Raw genomic sequence first — 26,451 nt, forward strand, 5'->3', positions numbered from 1 at the left:
CTAGAAACCGAGTGCATGCGGTTAGTTTCTCTATCCCATATTTTCAACCTGTTAAGTACAGAACACAGTAAACTGAAGCCCCGATGTTGGACATGAATACAAAACCGATAAGGAGACCAGGAGGCAAGACAAAATCAAGAAGGTGCGTGTTTCCTAGTGCTCTTTCACAGGACCAGCAGATTGATATATAAAAAGTAATAAATACCGCTATCTCAAGTATAGCAGTGTGTCCAAGAATATGGAAATATTCACATACCAATATGACTTGGAGGAACTAGATATTATTCTACATAAGTAAGATAATATTTTTATGATAAGAATCCAAAGGCCTCCAAAACCATACAACATTTAACAGTAATCACAGCAAAACATACTGCAGGAACTCAAAAGCAAAGACTCAAAGGCCTCCGGAACAGCCAAAACCAGACACCTTAAATCTTGGAGATTGGTCCCGTACGTCGCTGTACTGTACCTGGTTGCAAAGCTTGTACTTCCTTTCTCAAGATACCATTGCAGAATCAAACAATTGCACTAACTGTCCACCTTTTGAACTGAAAATAGTTTATATTTGAAAACATACTTACCTGAGCGATTTCTCTCTGATGCCTTAACATATATAAAGATTCGTGCTATTTTTATAAATTGGAGTGGCTCTCCTTTTTGAGTGGTGTGTCATTTATTGGTCAAAGATGTCCTGCACTCCTCGGTGTTAAGCCTAAGTCTGCTCGACCACACTACCCCATAGCAGAGCACTTTGGAATTCAATAGCAAACCCTTGTCCACTATTAAGGGAACGCCTGGACTCTACATAGTATATCAGATTTTTGATATATCACTTAAAGAGCCTGCTTCCTATACTAAGCAACTTTGTCTCCTGTTGTGCACCTGTGTCTTTTGCGATAGCTCTGGGACCAGCACCAAAATGAAGCTAGTATGGTGATACTTTGTAGTACAATATGGTATCTCCAAAGCAGAACAATTATTGAATAATACTAAAGCTTTGACGGCTCAATGGCAGCACCAAGCCTTGTTCTCTTTGTACACCCGTGCAACGGATAACCGTAGTCCTTAAATGCCCCTATCTCTCTCAGACCCTTGTTCTCTTCGCGTACCCATACATCGGAATAAGCGATTGCGACCATGCCTGTGGTTGACTCTCATAAGTTTAAGATTTCAATAAGAAAGATCTCATTCAGTGCCGGGCAAACTCCTGGGGAAATGATGTACATATGTGATGTGGTAGCTTCAAGCTGATAAACTGCTGTTATAGGTACGTAACTGGTTTCTTTTTAGTTACTGTGTGAAATGCACTAGACCTCAAACATACACTAACAGTGGCAATCTGGACTTTTGATCTAGATCTACAGAATCCACTATACTCTGCCCAAGATGAACCTTTCACCTTCTTCCTAACAGCAAGATGGCTTTTCTTTTGTCACACCGGTAGCAGAGCCGTTCATTCGCAAAAATAGCAAATTTGTTAGTCAGACCGGAAGAACTCTCAGGACAATCTCCAAACCAGACCCCATATTGGCCTGACACGTGGCTTTTTCACACTATGAAATTACTACGGTGCAGCCAGTAATGACTGAATCAGAACCCCATCTTCCTACACAACACTAGTATTACCAGAAGGTGAAGGCCCTTTTCGGCTCACTCTAATGTCGTTCAGGGCCTTTAAACCCAGGATACTCATGACAACGAAGAGGCAGATAATTTACTTTCTCCTCACTTTGCGGATAAAGAAATTTGCTTTGACCTACACAATGTCAGCGTCTTAGACACCATGACAGAAACCGAGCTTGACTCATCACCTTGTCCACTAATGGAAGAAAGCAACTCTTTAGCAGTGCTAGTGCACACGGCAGCAGAGGTGTTAGACTTGTAACTGTCGATATGTAATCTACACTACCTGTAATACTCCAACCAGGGCCTGCTGCCTCAGTGTCTCCGGTGCCCTTTCATTAGGCACACACTCATTCATGGCCACTTGGTCCCTCCTGTGAGTCAACCAATGGCCAAGCAACACAGGCCTGGCCCTGACAACTCTGATTTTCTAACAAGACACCCTGCGCATTAAAGATTTGTAGTACAGGCATCAACGAGCAAACTGAACCCCAGTGCTTTTCCTTCGAATCTCCCACACAGGTAATTCAAGTCAACATTTTTGTAAGATGTTTCCTCAGCCAGCCTGGCTCTGCAGTCCTTGAATGGCACGTCTCTTTTAGGCAGGTACACACATGCATTGTGGAACATGGCCAGTGAGATTTTGCCAGCCCGGAGGACTTCAGGGTGGCACTTTCCCAAACAATTTAGGATGGTCAGTATGCTTGCCTTGACAATACTGATTGCATAGGCGCCAGCGTAGGGCTTAGATTGTATGCTTAGATATGAGCAACTGAATTCCCTGAGGGACAGCTAATGTCCCTCGTGGACATGACCTTTGAAAGCCCTAGGCTATTTGGGGAAAAGGCGGATTTGGTGCTAGAGCTATTTGAAGACAGTCCCCACGCAGCACTTTTCCTGGGATTATTTTTGCCAGCTCGCCAATTCCATCGGCAATATGTAAAGTTCAGGGGCTGCTCAAAAGGCTTAGCATTCCAACAACACCCGCCTTCTTAGCCAGTGCAGCAACTGACCCAGACTTTTTCTGGCAGAGGACGTAGTGTCTGTCAAAACCGTTCACATCAGCAGGGACTGCGATGTATGATGCGGACTCTGTATATACTATAACAAAATGAGGCATAGCGTGCACAGAGTCCGGTGGATCACCAGAGGCTTCACAGAGGCTCAAGTAGATAATACTAATGCTCTCTTTTGAGGTAGTGTGGTTGAGCAGTTGGGCTTATCAGAGGGCAGTGCTAACCATTTGTTGTACACACAGAGGACAGAAATGATTACACACATTCAGTGACTAAATCCAACACCAATGGTTGGTAAAAATATTACTTTTAGTATTTATTTCTTTTTTTTAGAACCAAAGATCCTTTGTTGCATGTAAATACGTTTTGCAATATCCATGCTTTTCAATGTAATAAGTGGACACTTTCTGCATTTTTCAACAATACAATGTTATCCTATGGGAGTAAACACAATCGGCAATATGCAGGTACGTAAACGATTTATGATATTGAGTTTTTGTACCAGGTAAGGTTCAGGTAAGTGTCACAGAGGTCAAACATGGGATCTGGTGCCAATGGTTTCCAATAGAGAAAGGGGGCAATCAAAGTGGTGATACTTATATGTAAGTTGCATGGTTTTGTGACCCAGTCTCCGGGGGTTAAGGTAAGCACGGGGGGCACAAGGCAGCACCAAACTTACACCTCCAGCAGCACAGGGGTGTAAGGAAGTGGCTCTGTATATACTGCACCAAAGTAAGGTTCAGTGTGCACAGAGTCCACAGTCCCCAGAGGTTTGGCAGAGGCTAAAGTTAGATATAACCTTACTCTTTAAAGTGGTAGCTTGGTCGAGCAGTAAGGCAGTATCAGAGGAGAGTGTAAAGCATTTGTTGTACACACTCAGTCAGCAAATGGTCTCACACACTCAAGAACTGAACTCTAGGCCAATGGTTTGTATATAAAAATAGATAGTTGTTTTATTTTAGAACCACAAGTAGGTATCAAAATATACTTTCTCAGAATGAGATGCTTTAGTTAAATAATTTCAATAGGCAATAGACTTTTGAATGCAATAGTTACAGCTGTTGCAATAGGCAACACAATTATAACATTGAGCTCAATGGGACTTTTTAAGTAAATGCAATTTAAATTACTTTGCGTATGATTTTCTTACTCCGGGTTGGATCCTGGATTCAACCCGGGTGCATTTCCGGTTAACAGTTGAAAGAAATCGTTTTTGTTACACAGGTGATTTTTAAGGAATATATGTAAGTTTCAAAAATGGACACTTAGAAGAATTTCTGACAAAAACCAGGCAATGTTATCCTATGGAGGAAAATCAAGTCATCGGTAAGTACGGTTGTAATTACTTTTCAGGGTCAGTGCTGGGCACCAAGATCCAGCACTGGAATCTCTCCTGAGAACAGGTGAGTAATTTCGTTTTCGTCGATTGGCTGATTTTTAGTGAATATTGTGAAGTTTCAAAACTCGACAATAGAATTTCTCAGTGAAACCAGTCAATGTTACCCTATGGAGAAAATGTAGGTTATCGGCTTTCAGGTAAGTACTCGACTGGCAGAGTTAAGGTTCTGAGCATAGACTCTGGGGTCTCCCAGGGTCAGGTAGGTGATGGTCGGCTGGTTGTCGATGGTGGAGAGGGGGGTGGTGTCCGGAGTCAGTTCACTGAAGTTATCATAGAGGGCCTTGATTTTTAGGTGGTAGTAGGGGCTGAGCTTGTTGCAGAGGTCCTGGGATGGTGTGATGTCCGTGGCTTCGGTGAACTGCTGTATGACGTTGAAGAGTTATTTCGCGTTGTGAGAAAGTGCCATCTTTCTTGCATGGTATGCCCCCACTTTTTGCTGAATTGCTGGATGTACTTTGACTGAGTGTGCCCTGGGCTCCTGCCAATCAGGTGCCCAGGGCCTATGTTCCTTCCCTAAAAACTATGCTGAAACCTTAAACCCAATTTGGCAAACGCTGGCCACATGTCCGCCCCTGGTAAATGGTACACTAGGTACCCAGGGCCTTGTGACCGGGGAAGGCCCCGAAGGGCTGCAGCACTTATTGTGCCACCCTTAGAGGCCCTGTACCCTGACACAAACACACCCAGGCCTGTGTTTCAGTCTCGATCTCCTTTTTCAAAGGCGGCACATGAAACATTCCAGCACTGCCCCCAATGTATCCCCTTAATTGCTCATTAACCCTCAAGTCAGCTAGTTATCTGATTCAATGCATTATGGGATTATATTTAAAAAGTCTGTCAGTTTATTTAATATACCATTATTTCCGATGAGGTAGTGTTTTAGTCTGTGCCAACATTATTTTCTATGGAAGGCTGTTGTAGTATCAGTGGTTGAACATTTGTAGTCCTGGACTTGCTGCTGCTCCTTTTTTGGCTGCAGTAACTTTAAATCTGAAAGAAACACGTTAGTTAGATTCCTCACCTTAGAATATCCCCAGGCGTCAGACTGGATCCGGAAGATTTTTCGTCAGCAATACCCCTTGCGCGTCGCTAGGCGTCGTCTGCGGCTCCGCGTCCGTCGTCGGCGTCGTGCGCCGGAATGACGTCGTCGGAGTACTTAGACGCCGTCCTCGCGCGCTGACGTCAGTTCTTCTTTTTTCCGCGCCAGTAAGCGCCGATCCGGGAGAGCTACCCCTTTAGTCAATTTTTGACTAACTTTTTTGACTCTTTTTGGTCACTTCTCGACTCTGGTGCCGGTAGGATGCCTGGTTTCAAGGCCTGCGACGACTGTCACCGACTGATGTCGGTGACCGATCATCACCGCCGGTGCCTGCACTGCTTGGGCCTCGACCACGACGCGGAGTCGTGCTCCGATTGTATGGCCCTGACCTCGAAAGCTAGGCGGGAGCGGTCCCGCAAGTTTCTCGAGCTTCGCCACTCAGCTCCGCGCCGCTCTCGATCCCGGTCCAGGAGGAGGTCCAAGGATCGGTCGCGGAGCCGCACTCGACATAGTCACTCGTCTGGCTCGAAGTCTTCGGGTAAGTCGAAGCACTCCAAGAAGTCCAAGAGGCGACACCGCTCTAAGGACTCCCCTCGCCAGTCGCGCGACTCGGCCGAGGGTCCGGGTGGTTCCATCCCCGCGGCTCTGCAGAAGCCGCAGGTGCCGCGCAAGTCCCCATACCCGACGGTCCCTGGGACTGACGTGACGCCGGCGGAGGTCAGTGCCTTCCTCTCGGCCATGAGGAGCCTGGCCCCGCCGTCGACGCCCGCTGGCGCGCCTTCGGGCCCCACGGACTCGACTGGGCGGACTCGCGTGCCGGCGGCTCCGGCCCTGGCGCCGTTGGAGGCTCCGGCCCGACGCCGCAGGTCCCCGAGGGGCCCGGGCCTGGGCCCCCGTCGACGCCGGTCGACCTCATTACGCCTCCTCCGCCGGCGCCGTCACCGATACCACCCCCGATGCCGGCTCCGGTCGACGTCGATCTCCGGTTCAGCCCCTGTCAGGTCCCGACGCCGCATCCGACGCCGCTAGAGACACATATTGTCTATCGACCGGCTCCGATCATTCCTCCTGTTTACCAGGAATCGGATGACGGAGGCGAATGGGAGGGGTCTGACGACCCTATGGCCCTTCAGGCATCCTCACTGAGGTGCTTCAGTCTGCCGCATGCTCCACTGAGCCTCTGCTGCAATTCAATGAGGCCCTCCCTGACGTTCTGCAGGGCACCTGGTCCAAGCCCTCCACAGTCCCTCCTGTGGATAGGAACGTTGCCAGGCGCCACCGCCCTGCTCCGGGCAACCCCAGTTTTCTGTCCCAACACCCCACCCCCGAGAGTCTGGTTATCCAGGCCTCTACCTCCCAATCCTCCTTCCCGTCCGCTCCTCCGGACCGGGATTCCAAGAGACTGGAACAGTTTGGTAAGAAGCTGTTCTCCTCGCTCAGTTTGGGCCTGCGGTCTTTGAACACTGCCTGTCTCTTGGACCGTTATTCCCACTCTCTGTGGGATGCGGTGGAGGACGTGCTGCCACTGTGCCCGGAGGAGGCCCGGGCGCGGCTTTCCTCGGCTCTGGCCGATGGGAGAGATGCAGCGCGCCATGCAATCCGATGTGGACACGACACTACGGACTCGCTGGGTAGGGTGATTTCTACCACTGTGGCGCTTTGACGTCACGCCTGGCTGCGGTCCACGTCCTTTTCAGGGGATGTCCAGAGCACCCTCATGGACATGCCTTTTGATGGCGCTCGCCTTTTTGGTGAGAAAGCGGACAGTGCGCTGGCTCGCTTCAAGGACTACCGGGCTACGGCCACGTCCTTGGGCCTCTCGGCCCGCGGCCACAAACTTCCGCTTTTCGCTCCTTTCGTGGCCAAGGAAGGGGCACCTCCTCACGTCCGCCTAGCCACCGGCCGCAGAACCAGCCTGCACGCGGACATGGTTTCCGCCGAGGCGGTACTGGAGGACGACGCGGTCAGTCCACATCCACCCCGGCAGCATCCGCCTCAAAGCCTTCCTAGTCCGAGCTTTCAGGCCCATTCCACGCCAGTGGGAGGCCGGGTTCGCCATCACCTGCTCCACTGGCGTACCATTACTTCGGACAGGTGGGTGCTGCAAATCGTCCGAAGGGGCTACTCCCTCCCCTTCGAGACGACCCCTCCAGCCCTGCCACCGCAGCACCACCGTATCTCGGGGGATCATTTGAATCTTCTACACGAGGAAGTTTCGGCCCTCTTGGCCAAGGAGGCCCGTCTAGCGCGTTCCGAGCCCGGAAGTAGGTCGTGGTTGTTATTCCCACTACTTTCTGGTTCCCAAGAAGGGCAAAGGGGGCCTACGCCCTATCTTGGACCTCCGGAACGTCCATGCCTTCCTCCGGAAGGTACGGTTCAAAATGTTAACTTTGGCTCAGGTTCTAGCTGCCCTCGACCCTGGAGACTGGATGGTAGCGTTGGACTTGCAGGACGCATATTTCCACATCCCCGTCCTGCCGGCCCACCGGTGTTACCTGCGGTTCACGGTGGGTCAGGAGCACTTTCAGTTCACCGTGCTCCCCTTCGGCCTTACTAGTGCCCTCGGGTGTTCACGAAAGTGGTGGCGGTGGTCGCAGCTCATCTGCGCAGATCAGGGGTTCCAGTCTTCCGCTATCTCGACGACTGGTTGTTGAAGGCGGGCTCGCCCCAGGCAGTCGTCTCGCACCTCCAGACTACGGCGGATCTCCTGCATTTGCTGGGGTTTTGCATCAACGTGCCAAAGTCACACCTGAGCCCCTCTCAGAAGCTCCTTTTCATCGGAGCGGTTCTCGATTTGGCGCAGTTCCGGGTTCATCCACCGGAACAGCGGGTCCGGGATATACAGGCCCTGATTCCCATCTATTGGCCTCTATCCTGGGTTTCGGTCAGGCTAGTGTTGCGGCTTCTGGGGCTGATGGCCTCCTGCATCCTACTAGTGCATCAGGCCAGGCGGCGCATGCGGGCTCTGCAGTGGGACCTGAAGTTTCAGTGGGCCCAGCATCACGGCAACCTGTCTGACCATGTCTTGATCTCGGAGGGCACTGCACAGCAGTTGCAGTGGTGGCTCACGGACGGCGATTGGGTCACGGGCAAGAGCCTCTCCCTACCCCTACCGGAGCATGTCGTAGTGACGGATGCGTCCCTCCTGGGATGGGGTGGCCATAGGGGAGAGGCGGAGATCAGAGGCCTCTGGTCTCCGGCGGAGTCTCGCCTCCACATCAACTTGTTGGAGCTGAGAGCGATCCGACTTGCACTGAAAGCCTTCCTTCCCTCTGTCCGGGGAAGTGTCGTGCAGGTGTTCACGGACAACACCACCGCCATGTGGTATTGCAACAGACAGGGCGGGGTGGGGTCGTGGACCCTTTGTCAGGAGGCTCTGCGCCTCTGGACATGGCTGGAACACCAGGGCATCACCCTGGTGGTTCAACATCTGGCGGGCTCTCTGAACGCCAGAGCAGACCAACTCAGCCGCCGGTGCATGATGAATCACGAATGGCGTCTGAACTCCGAGGTGGCGCAAGGTCTCTTTCAGCAGTGGGGAGAGCCTTGGTTAGTTCAATTCGCCACCGACGAGAACGCGCAATGTCAGCAGTTCTGCGCGTTGGAATTTCCAAGGCGGCACTCGCTCGGCGACGCTTTTCGTCGTGAGTGGAGTTGCGGTCTGTTGTACGCCTTTCCGCCTATACCACTTCTGCCCAGAGTGCTGAAGAAGATCAGGCGCGACCGGGCCCAAGTCATCTTGGTGGCTCCGGATTGGGCACGAAGGTACTGGTATCCCGAGCTACTCAGTATGTTGACCGATCCTCCGATACGTCTGCCCCTTCGGGAGGATCTTCTGTCGCAGCAGCAGGGGATGGTCCTCCACCCGAACCTGTTCAGCCTCCACCTCCATGCGTGGAGATTGAGCGGCGGCAGTTGATGCCATTTGACTTGCCTCCTGAAGTCTGTGATATCATTCTGGCAGCTAGGCGTCCCTCCACAAAGACAGTATACGCCTGCCGGTGGAACAAATTTGTGGCATGGTGCACAGCAAAGGCTGTGGTTCCCCTTTCCGCCCCTCTTTCTGAGGTTCTTCTCTTTCTTCTTTCTTTGGCCCGGCAGGGCTCTGCTCTGGGCACCTTGAAAGGTTATCTTGCTGCCATCTCTGCCTTCTTACGGCTTACTGATCAGCCTTCTCTTTTCAAGTCCCCTGTAGTTTCACGCTTTCTTAAAGGCATTACTCATACGTTCCCTCCTGTCCCTTTCGTAATGCCTCAGTGGGACTTGAATCTTGTCTTAACATTCCTGATGTGCGCTCCCTTTGAGCCTCTTCACAATTGTCCTCTTCGTCTTCTAACTCTTAAGACTGCTTTCCTGGTAGCCATCACCTCAGCTAGACGGGTGAGTGAGCTCCAGGCTCTATCGTCCAAGCCTCCTTTTCTATCTGTTCATCCGGACAAGGTTGTCCTTCGGCCTCGTCCTTCCTTTCTACCGAAAGTGGTGAACCCCTTTCATCTTGGGCAATCTGTCACCTTGCCCACCTTCTTTCCGCATCCTTCCAAAGAGGAAGAGAGGCTCCACCGTCTGGACCCAAAACGTGCGCTCTCCTTTTATTTGGACCGCACAAAACAGTTCCGAGTGGAGGACCAGCTTTTCGTTGGCTACGTGGGTGCTAAGAAGGGGAAAGCTGTGCACAAACGGACCATCTCCCGGTGGGTCGTTTTGTGTATAAAAATCTGTTATTCCTTGGCAAAAAAAGGACCCTCCTTGTTGGGCTGCGAGCCCATTCTACTCGGGCCACAGCGGCTACTACTGCTTTGGGACGGGGAGTCCCTTTGCAGGACATCTGTCAGGCGGCGACGTGGGCTTCGCTGCACACGTTTGCCACGCATTATTGCCTAGACAGCCAAGTCCGGAGGGATGGCTTCTTTGGCCGTTCTGTCCTCCAGGACTTTCTGGTGTGATCTTGGCTCGCAGACCCACCACCGGGGTTAGTATTGCTTGGGTATCTATTCTAAGGTGAGGAATCTAACTAACGTGTTTCTTTCAGATGAACAAGTTACTTACCTTCGGTAACGATGTATCTGTAAGAAACATTAGTTAGTTAGATTCCTCACCGACCCACCCAGCCTCCCCGTTCTGCGAACTGATATCTAGGGTTCAGGTTATCCTTTTCAGGCCCCTAGACTTTTTTGGCACCAGTGTCGGTCTCTTGCATGGCTCTGCGTTCCTGTCGCGGAAAGCTATGTACAAGAACTGACGTCAGCGCGTGAGGGCGGCGTCTAAGTACTCCGTCATTCCGGCGCACGACGCCAACGACGGACGCGGAGCCGCAGACGACGCCTAGCGACGCGCAAGGGGTATTGCTACAAAAATCTTCCGGATCCAGTCTGACGCCTGGGGATATTCTAAGGTGAGGAATCAAACTAACTAATGTTTCTTACAGATACATCGTTACCGAAGGTAAGTAACTTGTTCTTCAAGCTCAGACTGGTTGTAAAAAGGCCTTGTAACGTTGCAGGTAATTACAATGCCCTCAAGCATACAAATTCACATTTTAGTCCAAAATCAATAATATGAAGATCAGTGGCGTCCAATTTCTCCTTTTTATTCAAGTTTATTCACTCTGTGAATTCTTTCAGATGTTCTAATTTCACCAGTTAACCTTCAATTCGCAGTTTTGCCAGTTAGCCAACATGTTTCATCTTTAGACTTCATCAGGGCTCTCCGCGTCCGTAGCTGAAAGCAGTTTTTCATTAGCCCAAAACAACAATCCTCCTGTCTCACGTGTGTTATTTCACGTACTTAATTCGCCAGGTCATATTCCTCAACAGCGTGAACGTACATCCGCATGCACGCGGACACCGTGGTAATTTAAACTTTTCTGAGTACTTTGAAGAGAGGTTGGATCAGTGTACCTGGCTTTTAGCCCACTTAGTATTGTTTGTTCAGGAACAGAATGTGGTGAATTAGGTCCGTGAAAGAACACACACAATACTGGTTCTAGTGCTTTATTGTTAAACAATGTACTGAGTGTGACACTTCAGTTTCAAGCTTCAAAACTATTGTTACAGCTAAGTCGTTGATGTGTTCTACCCTGCGTTAGAATAGATGTTTATCTGTAGTGAGGCAGCTAAAAATGCTGAATAACAATATTTCAGCCAATACTTCTTAATCACTAGGAGGTCCTCTGGGTAGCATTGTGTTCGAGGCATGTGGGCTGCTGAATTCATATCTGTGCATAGATCGCCGCCTAGTGTTGGGTCCGGATGTTTGCACGTTGTTGTCCTGGAAGAGTCTTCGAAGTATCCTTGGATAGGTGACTCCTCCCCTGGACTACAGTGCGCATGGGCATCCTCTCCATCCGCCATTGGGTTCGGATGTGCTATCTTAGCTCAAGTTAGGAAAATATTTTTTCGAGGCCAAAAGGCCTTTAGTTCGCGTCGGTACGGTTTATCGATCGGGTTTCGATAGAATTTGTTAGTTTACTAACTTTCAGCACCGACTGCTTTCGCATTTACCTGTCCATCGACTACTTCGACGATGGAATCCAGGACGCCATTCAAAAGGTGTCCGGTATGCAATGCGAAGTACCCACACATCGACGTCCATCCGGTGTGCAACAAATGCCTTTCGCCGGACCACGACGAATCAACATGCATGGCCTGTGCCCGGTTCCGCTCGAAGAAGACTCTGCGGAATCGACGAGCGGCGAGACTCGAGGCGCAGCACGCGGCACCGGCCCCAACAGACATCTTCGGCGAGGCCGAAGACGTCGAAGAATTGGAAGTCTTGCCCTCCAGTCCCGTTTCCGAACACGAACCCGGATCGGACGAGGAAGACGAGTCACTCTTCCACAGAGGTGAAGACGACACCGAGGTAGGAGACGACGAGGAGGCCTTCGGGGCCGAAGAAAGTAGCTCCAATGATGAACAAGGCCTACCTGTTCAAACCGTTCAAACACCAGTGCCACAGCCTATGGCTCCGGTCGAGGGATCGCCTTCGGGCCTTACCCGAGACCCATCCCGCAGTTCTTCGGCCCCGCCCTCGGGCCCGGCCTCGGACGTTCAGCGGCAGCCATTACTACATAAACAGGCTGGTTTCCCTACCACAAAACCGAAACCGAAAGCTGCTCAGGTTCCACCGAAACCGAAACTGAAAGTAGCGCTGGTCGGATCGAGGCCTTCGACGCCAGCGCACCGCGTCGGCACCGACCGCACCAAGAGGGACTTCGGTGCCGAACTTGAAGCGGGCGACGTTGGAGTCGACAAACGGAAAAAAGCCATCGGCACCGACAAACCTGCTCGGCTACCGGCACCGACGACACCAAGGGCCGTACCGCCTGCTGTGTCTCACATCGCTCCCTCGACGACACCTAAGCCTCAGGTATCGAAGACTTCGACGGTGATCTCTTCACCCCGACTCGATGACCCGCCGGCGCCGAAAAAATCTACGGCCGCCTCTACGAGCCTGGCCGGTGCCAAAGCCTCGAAGGCGCCCCAAGTACGACCTGGTGCGACGCAAGGCAGCAAAACCACACCTGTCCTCCAGGACAAGTCGGGCTCCGGTTCGGTCGGAGCTCCCGCAGCCTCTTCGGTGCCGACCAACATTACCTTCGGCTTGCCTCCGTCAACAATCCCGAAAATGTTCCAACTCAGGACAAGGGTCACCCAACCTACGGTCACACCTGCTGAGACGTCTCCGGCACGTATCATCGACGCCGGCACTGGCAGGATGATTCTCCAAGACCGAAGGATCACTTCGGAGCCACCATTGGACCCTTTCAGGATCCCACTAAAAAGGAAGTTGCCTGCAGAATCGGAACCTCTCCTTTATGAACCCTTCCATTCATCCTGCCAGGATCCACACCGGTTCTCCCCCACACGCTCCGATACAGACGCATTGGAGGACTACATGGCTGACCAAGTCCCCTACCATGTAGACACGGACCCTGATGACCAGCAGGACCCTGATCAAACTTGGGGCGACCCTGCAGACCCCAGTGCACCTCTCGATGCACAGGACCCACAACTCTATGGGGCAAAGACATCTCCTACGGAGGATACTGCGGCGTTCAATGCTCTTATCGAACGTGCTGCCAATAACCATGGGGTGCAGCTTCACTCTGATACCATCGAAGATGACTTTCTAATGGACACCTTTGCATCCTCAGAAAGACATGTAAAGACTCTGCCAATGTTGAAGGGGGTCCTCAAACCAGCCAAGGACATTTTCAAAGAACCCACCAGGGCACGAGTGATAAACCCCAGGATTGATAAAAAATACAGATCAGCACCTGGGGATCCTACTTACATCAGAGGACAATTACCACTCGACTCCATCGTCGTAGCGAATGCACGCAAGAGGGCACACTCGCAAACAACAGGTGACGCTCCTCCCCCGGACAAAGAGTCCAAGGTGTTAGAAACCTCTGGCAAGCGAGTTGCCGCCCAAGCTGCCAACATATGGCGCATAGCCAACACTCAGGCGCTCCTTGCTCGCTATGATAGAGCGCACTATGACACACTTGAGCAAATATTCCAACATCTCCCTGACCAGTTCAAGGAAGGCGCTGAAATGCTCATCAGAGAAGGACAGCTACTAACGAACGCTTCCATCAAATGCGCACTAGATGCTGCAGACACGGCTGCCAGAGCCATAAACACAAGCGTCATGTTGCGACGACATGCCTGGCTACGGATCTCAGGATTCAAGCCTGAGGTACAAAACAATATACTGAACCAGCCCGTCAACCCCGACTATTTATTCGGGCCAGAGGTTGACACCACCCTCGAAAAGATAAAAAAGGATACGGACACTGCAAAGTCCATGGGCGCACTACAAACTCAGTCCTTTCGGAGCGGCTCCTTTCGTCGCCCCGGAAACAAGGGAGCAGGTAGAGGACAGGGGTCACAACAAACATATAACAAAGGCAATACACAGACCACCTATGATAAAAACACCCGAGGTGGATATCGTGGCTCCAGCACAAAGGGCAGAGGACGCGGCTACGGCAACACCAGGTCCTCCCCCAAGAACAAGCAGTGACGCCCTCTCCCTTCCTCCCGACCACATAACACCTGTCGGGGGAAGGCTACAAAGGTTCCTGTCCACGTGGAATTCCATCACCACGGACAGGTGGGTCAAAGATATTATAAAATACGGTTACTGTCTGGAGTTAACCTCCACTCCACCCACAATACCACCAAGAAACCGTCCTATGTCCTCAGAGCACTTAACGCTCTTACAGCAAGAAGTGCAAAGTATGCTTCTAAAAGGCGCTATAGAGGTCGTACCCATCCACGAGCAGGGTGCGGGAGTATACTCCCTCTACTTCTTAATTCCAAAAAAGGACGGGTCGCTCAGACCTATATTGGACCTGAGACCCCTGAACCAGTACATTCTTTCAGAGCACTTTCATATGCTCACTCTACAGCAAGTCCTTCCGCTTCTCAAGCAGGGAGACTTCCTAGCCACACTGGACCTCAAGGATGCGTACTTTCACATACCCATCCACCCCTCACACAAAAAATACCTCAGGTTCACTGTTCAAGGGCAGCACTATCAGTTCAAAGTCCTTCCCTTCGGCGTGACAACAGCGCCCAGGGTTTTCACGAAGTGCCTAGCTACGGTGGCAGCACATCTACGGAGGCAGCATATACACGTCTACCCCTACCTAGACGACTGGCTCGTTCAAGCGAAGTCAGCCCAGCAATGTGCAAGCCACATGTCCCGCACCATTCACCTTCTTCACAGTCTGGGATTCTCACTGAATTATCCAAAGTCCCATCTCCAGCCCGCACACGTACAACAGTACCTAGGTGCGACTATAGACACTCTGGCGGCCACAGCTCAGCCAAACTTAGTGAGGATCAACAGCATACAACTGCTGATCTCCAAATTCAAACCCAATCACTCACTTCCAGCGCGAGTATTTATGCAGTTGATAGGCATGATGGCCTCCTGCATCTTCATAGTCCCGCACGCGAGATTACATATGCGCCCACTTCAGGAGTGCCTAGCACGTCAGTGGAATCAGGCTCAAGGACAGTTAAAGGACCTAGTGTTGGTGAGCGGTCGGGCATACAACTCTCTGCATTGGTGGAATCCACAAAACCTTTGCAAGGGCCGACCGTTCCAAGAGCCTGTGCCACAAATAGTACTGACAGCGGACGCGTCTCTCCAGGGATGGGGAGCTCATGTACTCCACTACACAGTGCAAGGACTATGGACAACACAACAAAAGAAGTTGCACATCAACCTTCTGGAATTGATGGCAATCTTCCTAGCCATGAAGGCATTCAAAGTACATCTATGCAACAAGGTCGTGTTGATCCGGACGGACAACATGACCGCAATGTACTACATACAGAAACAGGGAGGCACACACTCTCCACAGCTGTCTCATCTGGCTCAGAGCATGTGGAAGTGGGCCATTCAGAGAAACATGTTCCTCATGGCGGAACACCTCCCTGGCAAGGACAACCAGATGGCGGATCTGCTCAGCAGACACAGCCACCAAATGCACGAGTGGGAGTTACACCCATCAGTACTCCAACCGTACTTTCAGCAGTGGGGTCATCCGGAGATAGACCTATTCGCGACAAGCGAAAACGCAAAATGCCCAAGCTTCGCCGCCAGATTCCCACATCCGCAGTCGCAGGGCAATGCGATATGGATGAACTGGTCCGGCAGATTTGCGTACGCTTTTCCCCCAGCGCCATTGATACCGCTAGTGGCCCGCAAACTCCGACAACACTCCCTGACACTCGTCCTAGTTGCTCCCACGTGGGCACGCCAGCCGTGGTACACCACCTTCCTCGAACTTTCCGTGGTGCCGCATCAAAGGCTGCGGATCAAACCCGCGCATTTGACGCAGAACCATGGAGAGGTTCAGCACCCAGATCCGCAACAGCTGAATCTGGCGATCTGGCTCCTGAAGTCCTAGAGTTTGGCTATCTCAACCTGCCACCTGACTGTATGGACATCATCAAGGAGGCCAGGAGACCCACTACCAGAGCTTGCTATGCAGCCAAATGGAAAAGGTTCGTCATTTATTGCGGTAATAATGACATCAACCCGCTGGACGCATCCATCCAAAACATCATCTGTTATCTCTTACACCTATATCGATGCAATCTGGCGTACACCTCTATACGTGTCCATTTGACCGCAATATCAGCCTATCTGCAAACCAGGCAGCACCTCTCTCTATTCAGAGTGCCTGCCATCAAAGCATTCTTGGAAGGGCTCAAACGAGTCATTCCACCTAGTCACCCACCGGCTCCAATGTGGAACCTCAACTTGGTCCTCACACGCCTGATGGGTCCACCCTTTGAACCTCTACACTCATGCGAGATTCAATTCCTTACCTGGAAAGTGGCCTTCCTAGTAGCGATCACTTCCCTCAGAAGAGTTAGTGAACTCCAGGCACTAACCGTTCAAGAGCCATTTATTCAGGTTCACGCCAACAGGGTCGTACTACGTACCAACCCCAAGTTCATGCCCAAGGTAATATCACAGTTCCACATGAACCAGACTATTGAACTGCCCGTTTTCTTCCAAAACCCACAAACTGTTGCAGAAAGGGCACTACATACACTAGATGTACGGAGGGCCCTCATGTACTACATCGACAGGACTAAACCATTCAGGAAGACAAAACAACTGTTCGTTGCCTTTGCCCCACACCACAAAGGTAACGCCATCTCCAAAGCAGGGATAGCCAGATGGATAGTTAAGTGTATTCAAATCTGTTATCAAAAGGCAAAACGCACATTAACTATTCCACCACGAGCCCACTCAACACGTAAGTTGGGGGCTTCCATGGCCTTCCTAGGAAATATTCCCCTGCATGATATATGCAGAGCAGCCACATGGTCCACTACACACACATTTACAAAACACTATTGCGTAGATGTGCAGTCAAAACAGCAGGCAGCTGTAGGACAGGCTGTTCTCAAAACACTTTTTCAGACCGCTGCAGCTGGCACGGGTAGCCGCCGCTAATAGAGGGCACTGCTATGTATTCTATGCACAGATATGAATTCAGCAGCCCACATGCCTCGAACTGAATATGCTACTTACCAGTATGCATCTGTTCTTGGCATGTAGGGCTGCTGACATTCATATCGCCCTCCCTCCTCCCCGGCGCCTGTCGCAGCTGCAGCTCTCAGAATTACTGCTAGCATGGTCATCACTTTCTGTATCTACTCCATCACTGCCACAATGGCGAAAAACAATCTGAGGATGGAGAGGATGCCCATGCGCACTGTAGTCCAGGGGAGGAGTCACCTATCCAAGGATACTTCGAAGACTCTTCCAGGACAACAACGTGCAAACATCCGGACCCAACACTAGGCGGCGATCTATGCACAGATATGAATGTCAGCAGCCCTACATGCCAAGAACAGATGCATACTGGTAAGTAGCATATTCAATTTCTTTGTTTTTTGCTCGTTTGTGTTGGAGGTCCAGCCATATGCAAACCATCTTTTCCCTGCCTTGATGGTATAGGTTAGACCAGAATGCAGGGTGACATCCCCTCTTCCCTTGGAATGCAAGCAGGTTTATCCGCAGAGGCTTCCACTGTGATGACACCCCTTGTGCCCACCTCAAGTCCACGGGTCGTTGGGCTGCTATTGGCTGTGATTGGGTAGTGACCATTCTCACAGTTGAAGTCTTCTCGGATTTTGAGGGTCCTTCTCTGATTCGGTGGGCGAGCTTGCCTACAAACTGGAGGAAGCCAGCTGAGCCTCAGAAGGGCTGACTGCTTCTACTGTGGTGACACTCCTTGGCCTGACCTCGCGTCGAATGAGGATAAAATCAACTCTGTTAAGGGATACCGTGGATGGGTTCTACAGCAAGTTCAGTAGATGTGTTTGTTTAAATATTCAGCCAGCTAAAATTGTATCGGAGCACTATTTGAACCTTGGCATCCCTCTTCCCTCTGTGATTGCTGTGCCTTGCCCGCTTTCCCCTGCATGCTCTATCCGTGCCTCTCAATATTTTAATTTGCATGGCTCTCTTACCTCACAGGAACAGTCTGTGACGGCAGCCGTTTCCTGGTGAAAATCCATCCATATGTTTTCAGGCATTACAGTCCGAATGAGATTCCAATGCTCATTCCTCGATGGGACGGGTCTTCCTCAGATTTCTTTTGTTTTGGGTTGTAGACTCCTTCCTCTTTCCTTGGCGTTTGGATATTTTTAAGATTCAGTTCAGGGCCTGTGAATGTTGGAAGGCTTACAATCTGTAGATAGCAGGCCACTTCCTGGTAACAATACTTTGTGCATTGTATTATGAGACATTATGGACAGCTGCTCTGAGCTAAGGCGGTCCATTATTGATTTTATATGCTTCACTTATGCAGTCTCACATGCTCGTTTCTTTCCCGCTTTCTCCACAGGGCTCTCCAGGAGAGCCTGCTCATCTCCCCTGCAGACGCCGCCCCAGCAGAGCTGAGCCCGCCACCAAGCAGTAATGGCTCTGCCAACTCAGTCAGTCTCCCACCTTCCTACAGCAACTTTGACGAGCAGCTGCGGCTGGCCATGGAGCTGTCCACGCGGGAGCAGGAAGAGCGCGAGCGACGCAGACAGGAGGAAGAGGAGGAGCTGGAGCGTATCCTGCAGCTCTCACTGACCGAAAAGTGACCCGATTGGGCTGCATGCCACCACACTCCTCAGGAGGAGGAGCCTCTTTGGGCCTTCATAAGCTTTATGTTAGAAACCCTCAGACAGCTTGGAGGGGTCAGTGAGGGGGAGAGGTTTGAACGAAGGACAGACTAGGTTGGGGGTATACACCAATGGAAGGGGTGGGGTTTATGTGAGGGGCGAGAGTAACCGGCACACAGATGGAGTAGAAGGACTCAGAGCTGAGCCTTGAGTATGGAGGGAGAGGGGATGGAGGGACAGGGGTCAAAGTGAGGCAAAAGGCAAGAAAGAGTGGGAGTGAGGTGCATAGGAGGAGCAGGTAGCAGAGAAATGGGGTTGTGGGAGAGAAGGGACTGTTTGGAGAGTAAGAGTGCTGATTGGAAAGATTCAGAGTGTCAGGATAGGGTAGAGCTTGTAAGGGGGCAGTGGGGTCTGGATAGCAAGGCGAGACCAAGAAGTGATGGGTGGGAGGAGCAGAGGGGGAGAACTTGATGGGCAAGATGGAGTGACGGGTATTCATTGATGGGCCACTCATTAGTGAGGAGAGTGTGTTGGGGATAGGGATATAGTAGTGTTAGGGTTTGTGAGGAATCTGTGAGAAAAGGATGCAGGGGAGCTCAGTGGCACTGAGACTCGGTTGAGCGGGGATGACTATTTTTAGTTTTTAGGTTCTAAGCTTGCAGATTTAGACCGATTTCTCTCTATTCCTCTCCCTGGTTCCGAACCATTTAATGTGACCTGGGTCACGTGGTCAACATCATGAAGACCACAGTTCTAATTGCCATCCAGCTGATAATCCCAGCGACCAGGCGAAAAGCCCCCTCTCAGTACAAAGGGCAGTCAGTGGACATTCAGTGTAAAGATCCCCTTCTACTGAGGTAAAGGGGAACTGGCAAAAAAGCCCAGATATGATTACAACCCAGGAGAGGTGAAAGTTACTCTAGGATCATGAGCGCAGATGATGCTCCTGTCCCATCTATACAAATCAATGCAACCATCCGTCCCCATCTCGAAGTTTTCTTATCCAATCTTGTGTGCTGACTTAGGAGAACACTGTTTAAAGCAGTATTTTATTGATGGTAAAAATAATTGTCATTAAATCATAGTTTGCCCTGAACAGAAGGGAATGAAAAGGCTCAACATATAAGGACAATCAGTGACCGGGAGAGAGTAGCTGATCCCCATGTTGTGAGGTGTATTTTGTGTGGCAGGTTGCCTGCAGTCTCCTTTGCTCCATTCTCGAGTTCCATGTCTGTTAAAGATGCAGAGCTCAGTCCTTTGGCATGTCCATTCATCAGGATTAGAAGGGTGTCTCTGTTGCTGCAGGCATAATGCCATTTTTATTTGCCCATTTTCCTGGTTACGGGATCACAGAGAATGCTCTAGAGAAACTCTCCACATCCCCATCTGGACTGATCTCATCTCTTACCTTTTAACACCACATTGACCTTCCAGGCACTCTCTGTAAAATCTCCATGTTTGGTGTTTTCGATTAAGATACAGAGCGTCACTAGAGCTGCACCAAATAGTTATCTTTTTGTTGACACATTGGCATCCAGCAAAGAACTCATTGCCAAAGACCAAATGAGCTTTAGTCTGCAGTCACTGCAAGACTTCAAGATGATCTATTGCTCTTTTTCCCACCACCTTTGTCCTATATATTACGATATTTATTTCCCGCAATCTTGTCTAGTTCCTCATTCTTGTCTGCCACTAGCTCCACCATTGCTCATAGTTTGGCTTCAGGCACCTAGGAAGAGTTCCCTGCTCCATGATCAGCAGGAAGAATTTGTGATGATCAAGAACCTGACGCAGCCCAGATGAACAGCATCCTCCCTATCTCCAGGATGAGAAGGCGCTGTCCATGCAGAGAATGAGAGAGAGACCCCTCGTACCCAGGATGAGGAAGAACCCTCACTTCTGTCCCTGATGTCCAGGGTAAGAAAGAAATTCCTACCTCCTCCCAATGTCCAGAATGAGAAAGACCCCCCCACCCCCCTGGATGTCCAGGATGAGAAAGGGACCCCTTCCAACGTGAGAAAGAGACCCCTTGTCCAAGATCAGAAGGAGACCACCCCATCCAGGTTGTGGGAGAGATTCCCCAATCCAGGATAAGAAAGTGCCTCTTCTGTACATCGGAAGAGTTTCCTCTGTCCAGAATGAGAAAGAACCTCTTCTGTACAAGGGAAGAGTTTCCTCTGTCCAGGATGAAAAAGAGCCTCTTCTGTACAAGGGAAGAGTTTCCTCTGTCCAGGATAGAGCCTCTTCTGTACAAGGGAAGAGTTTCCTCTGTCCAGGATGAAAAAGTCTCTTCTGTACAAGGGGAGAGAGTTTCCTATGTACAGGATGAGAAAGGAACACCTCTTGTCTGGAATAAGAGGAAGCCTCCCCGTCCACACGCGCACGTCCTACCTGTCCAGCAGTAATACTGCCTTCAGCGTGGACCACTGTGAGACTGTTTCTGTGGGTTTTCCCTGTTTTTTAAATTAATTTATTTATCTTTTGTTTTTATTGTTTTTTAAATGCATAAATGAAGAGTATAAAGGGATATAACTCGCATAATAATGTTTTTTGGCACCTTTATGACGTGGCAATTTTATTTTTGTTTTATGTTTGCCAGATTTTGGACTTTTGGATGATCATGTAATAAAGTTTAAAATTATGAACAAAGAGACACACCACAAGACGTTTGATTGCTTACTTTTGATTGCCCTTCACTGCTGACCCCATCTTCTTTAACCTGGATACCGTTAAATATTTTCTCTCTTTCAGACAGTGCTCTGCATTAAACTTTCTTGAATACTGCTAAACCAGAGTAGTAGGACCACTCCTCTCAGGTGTGTTTAGTTATACTTTGATTTCTCTTTTTTTCCTTGCTGCAGAGATGTAGGGTATACTATCAAGTCTTCTCTTTTGATCCAGTTACCTTTGCATTGTAGGCAAATTTTGAAGAATGGAAACCCTATTTGATCTGTTGATGCTGTTTTTATTCTGGCACAATGGCTGGTTCACAAGAATTAATTCTCTTCTGTCCGCATCCATAGCCCAACACAAGCCTACTATCCCAACCTTGCATGATTCAATGCATGAAGTCATGGCAGGCACTGGTGTAAAGGGTGTGCGGAGCATGTGCATGTGAATCTGTGAAACCGCCTAATATCAATAACCATTGCTACCACCTGGCCTCGTAATGTGGGGCTAGTTAGCCAACAGCACTTTGCATTCCTGGGCTTTTTAGCCCATTTTTTACAATGTTAACAATGCAATCCTTCGAATGCAACTTGATTCTTGCTAGAAGACCTGGCTGAGGGTTTACACGTGGCACCTATGACTGTCTTCACAGTCGCAGCACCCTCCAAAAATGTAAATAGTGCAAAACATCAGGAACAAGATCTCCGGTATTCAAGAATGCAGGGATCTAAATCTAGTGCAATTTTGACGTTTAAAAGTCCCATAATGGGCTGTCTTGTGCTAGAGATAAGATTTTTACAGTGCATTAAATGAATGATCTTTAGCTTTGCATATGCATGTATTTGTTAAACAGCATCTTGATTTTTTTGTTAACGCTATAAACCAAATATAGTCCTATGAATCGAAGAGTACGAGGCGATGAGCGCATATGACCTAGCAGAGAGAGTGAGTAATGGGAGCTGCCACTGTGACCGATATAGAAGGGTGTAAAGCACAATAAGGCTGCGTAGAGGAGAATTCCATAATACAATTGCACCTACTGCCATTGGGGAGAGGACTTGCACTTATAATGCGATATTCCTCCTTTAAATGAAACATGTTTATGTACCAACATGAAACTAGCATGGTTTGTAAATACTGAAAAAATAGTGCGTGTGTGTATTATTTTGTAGTGGCTGTAACATTGATTTCCAGATCTCTGAAAAACACCCCCACTGGAATCTATTCAAAACTCTGAAGACATGAAATCCTGTTTAGTGACATTATTTCTAGTCCACTCGCGTTGCTGGTCCAACATTAAGTGAAGTGTACTGGCTGGAAATTCCATGACATCCCCTTAAACAAGAGAGCGGGGTTCAGTCCGATTATAAAAGGACATACAGAGGGAGGGTAAGAAGCTGTCCAATCATTTAAACAAAAAAGGGATGAAGAGGAAGGATATTATTCTGAAAAAGTGTGGTCTAGGGAATAAACTAGGTGGGTATTTAACTTGGGTCTAGATTTCATAATCACTTGGATGGGCATATATACACAGGCAAGTTGTTCCAGAGGCAGGGAACTACCCCTGAAATCAAGTCACTTCTTTGTATCTAGCTAGCGATGCTCTTGAGCATAGATTACGTATGAGGTTGTAGATACCACTTCTTTCTAGCAAGTGTTTCGGAATTGTGCTCTAAGAATTTTTATGCAAGACCGAGAATCTTGAATGTCATTCTATCTTGCTCCTTGGTAGCAGTGCTTAATAGTGATGACTGTTTAACACAGAATTTTGTAGGGCCTATCCGACTCAATTTGTGACCCAAACTCTGGTCAGCATGGTGGAGAGGCCTTGAGCTCTACACCCCACCGATATTTCCACAGTTCACATGTTCTACCATACATAGTTCGTAATGTGCATGGTCTTTGGCTCCATTGTTAGAATGTGTTTTTCTTCCCTCCGGTTTGGATGTGTACTGATCAGGCTCTGTGTTGCTTAACGCTGGGCCTTCGCAACACTTAGGCTCCTGTTGTCGTGGAACAGTCTTCACGGATCAGTGATTCTGCTTCATTGTCAATGAAGGAACTTCGACACCTGCGCTCACTAGGATGCCTTCTGCTGGTGCCTCGCCCCTCGTCTCTGATGCCCTTATTGATGAGAATGTCAGGTCAGTGATGGAAAAGACACCCTTCCAATAATGCTTCCAATGACACTCTGAGTTCCCTTGGACTGACCACCATCAAGACTGCAATCTTTGCCTCTCCCCAGTGCATGACAAACCCATGTGCCAGGCCTGCGACTGACTCATCGATACCGACATGAGTGGAGGTGGGCCCATCAAAGAATGCAGAGGCGAGATGGAGATGACACCCCCAACATTTTCAGGGAACATGACGTTGAGCTGGAGGAAGAAGCCAGCTCTTCTGAGTCCCAGCTGGTGCGCTCCAGTTTGGAGGTATGCTCACCCTCCGAATTAGAGGGGGAGCATCATCAATATCCCGAGAAGACTTCTACAGTGAGTATGATCCCTACCCATTAACAGCCCAGGGCAAGCTAGCAACCCAGTGAACAGGCAGAGAGCCCGTCTTCAGAGGAGGGTGGGTGCTGAGCCCAGAGACTCAACAGCACACTGGTCTACAACTGCCTTTGGCCATGGTCAGCACCGACAGAAGGTTTCGGAGCCAACACCACTCCCTTTGCTGGGTGCAAAGACCCCGTATAAGCCGTTGCCTTCGTCAGAGCCAATAGGCTTCTTGTCTACGGCATCGAAGGTGAAATCGAAACTGGCGTCGCCACCCGGGCTGAACTGGGCGCCTTATCCTACGTTAACATTAAAGCTGCCGGCAGCACCGAAGACACAGCAGACACCACTGATGTTAAAAATCCACTCTGTGACAAAAGTGACATGGATGGCTGGCTCAGACAACTCGGAGCAGCCTATTCTCCAGCGACTGCAGTAGGAGTTAGAATCTCACCAGAAGTGACTTTTCATCCGTTCACAAACTGCCAAAATCTCCACCTAAGCTACTGCCAAGAAAGTGAAAGCTATCTTTTGAGGAGCATCTTGCCCTGTAGCTCACATCTCCTCCAAGGCACAAATGTCATAATGATAGGGGCACCAGCCCCCTCCCTGTGCCGCCGCCACCTCCTCCCCACTGCCACTAGCATACGCAACACCTGTTTGAGCTTCACAACGCTCTTCTTATGGTAGCCAGAGGAAACCTATGATGCCCCCTATGATCCTGAATCTAGGAACAACTAGTAGGACGACTACAGATTCCGATTCCCCTGGGTGATACAGACCCTTACCTCTATCTGACAAACAATTCCCACCTAATGACAGGACCTTGTACCGTGAGGTTATACAAAGTGCAGCTACTTTTCATAAAGTAGATTTGCACGTCATCCAGGGAGACAATGATTTTTGGTAGAAACACTTCTCAAAACACAACATGTCCCTGACCAGTATAGATGGCATGGGCAAAAGCGGTTATTGAAGGTAATACCATCTGGTTTGCTAAGGAGTATACTTCCTGTAAACCTTATCCACAAAAAGGGCAGGTCTTTTAAGCCAATGCTCAATTTCAGGCCCCTCACTAAGTACATCCTCTCAGAACATTTCCACATGGTCACTCTGCAGGACCTTATCCCACTGTTCTCGATCCGAAGGGCGCCTACTTTCACACACCTATCCATCTGTCGGGTACTTACTTTTGCTTGCGAAGTGATTCCGCAGAGACGACAGGAGCACCCGTCCTTGTCCCCACCTGACCTCCCCTGGGTTCAGGACCCAACAGGGATGAGATGGGCGCAAGGAAAGGAGCCAGAAAACGGGGATGAGGTGGTAATGCGTGGAAGGTGCTGCGCAGGATATCCCGGGGGCAACTGGAAAACAGAACAAGAATATAATAGGTAAAGATCCCCTGCTTTCGCCCTTTATCAAACCTTCCCTAAAACACACACAAGCGTTATCCTGCCAGGACTCACCGCTGTGTCTGCTGCTCACGGTCTCCAACTTTTCGTATTGCTCAATACGGAACTGAATACTCCAGGAGAGCTCCCCAGCATGGACCCCCTGTGAAGCAAGAGCATGCGCTCCTGTGAGGGTTCGAGGAACTGAATGATGACTCGCCCCTGCGCTAGTCACAATGAAAGAAGGATTGCGCAATGCTCTGACTCCCTATAACGTAAGATGTAGCGCTCCTGCGCTGTTGGCAAAAGAAAACAAGCCTGTTGGCGTTCCAGTGAGGAAACCAGAAAACACAAGGTCAGCGCTCCAGCGCGGTGAGATGAAACACAGTAATTAGCGCTCCAGCGCGGTAGCGAAGAAAAAACAATATACGCGCTCCAGCGCGGTGATACTAATACCCAAAAGCTAAAACAAGATATGCGCTCCAGCGCGGTGAACAGGAAACCGCAGGTGTTACCGCTACAGCGCGATAACCAGGAACACAAGTTAACGCAGCAACGAAGTAGACTGGTGCTCACAAAACGGTGGGTTACTGGAAACTCCCACTCGACGTGAGCCTCTGACGAAATCTGAAGCACAGAGCCGGCGGGAAGCGCGAGCTAAAAGCGTTTCCCCCGGAAGTGCTGCAGTGCTCTGCAGGAACTAGACCGGGGCTCATCTTCCAACCGGAAGTGAGTATCCCGGCAGTGTTGTGTGTGTTGACAGGATGTCGGGGGAACGGCAACCGCTGCGAACCCGACAGAACCCCCCCCTAAAACAAGCCCCCCACCGAAACCCCGGACCTCAGAAAGGGCAAGCAGGGCGAGGGCTCAGGGGGTGACTCAGATGAAAAGCACGGACCAGAAGGGGAGCATGACGGACATGGGACAATGGTTCCCAGGATCGTTCATCCGGGCCGTAACCCCTCCAGTCCACCAAGTAGAAGAGTTTACCCCGGACACGGCGAGACCCCAAGATGGCCCTGACCTCATACTCAACATGGCCCTCCACCACCACCGGAGACGGAGGAGAGGGAATCGGTGCACCAGAGCGGACCGCCCGCAGAAGGGAGACATGGAAGACCGGGTGGATCCGCATGTGTGGAGGCAGCGAGAGCTTCATG

General features: G+C 50.1%; 1 protein-coding gene across 1 annotated transcript in view; it reads left to right on the forward strand.

Moving 5' to 3' along the window:
* The window catches only part of ANKRD13D (ankyrin repeat domain 13D), a 214,138-nt gene extending 192,757 nt beyond the window's left edge, over positions 1-21,381 (forward strand). Inside the window, exon 15 of the mRNA XM_085651622.1 lies at positions 18,468-21,381. Within this exon, the coding sequence (XP_085507748.1) occupies positions 18,468-18,711 (244 nt within the window). The 3' untranslated portion in view covers positions 18,712-21,381. The remainder of the gene's footprint in view (positions 1-18,467) is intronic.
* Positions 21,382-26,451: the final 5,070 nt, after the last annotated feature.

This window comes from Triturus cristatus, chromosome 4_1 (genome assembly GCF_964204655.1).
Source record: "Triturus cristatus chromosome 4_1, aTriCri1.1, whole genome shotgun sequence".
Classification (NCBI taxonomy): domain Eukaryota; kingdom Metazoa; phylum Chordata; class Amphibia; order Caudata; family Salamandridae; genus Triturus; species Triturus cristatus.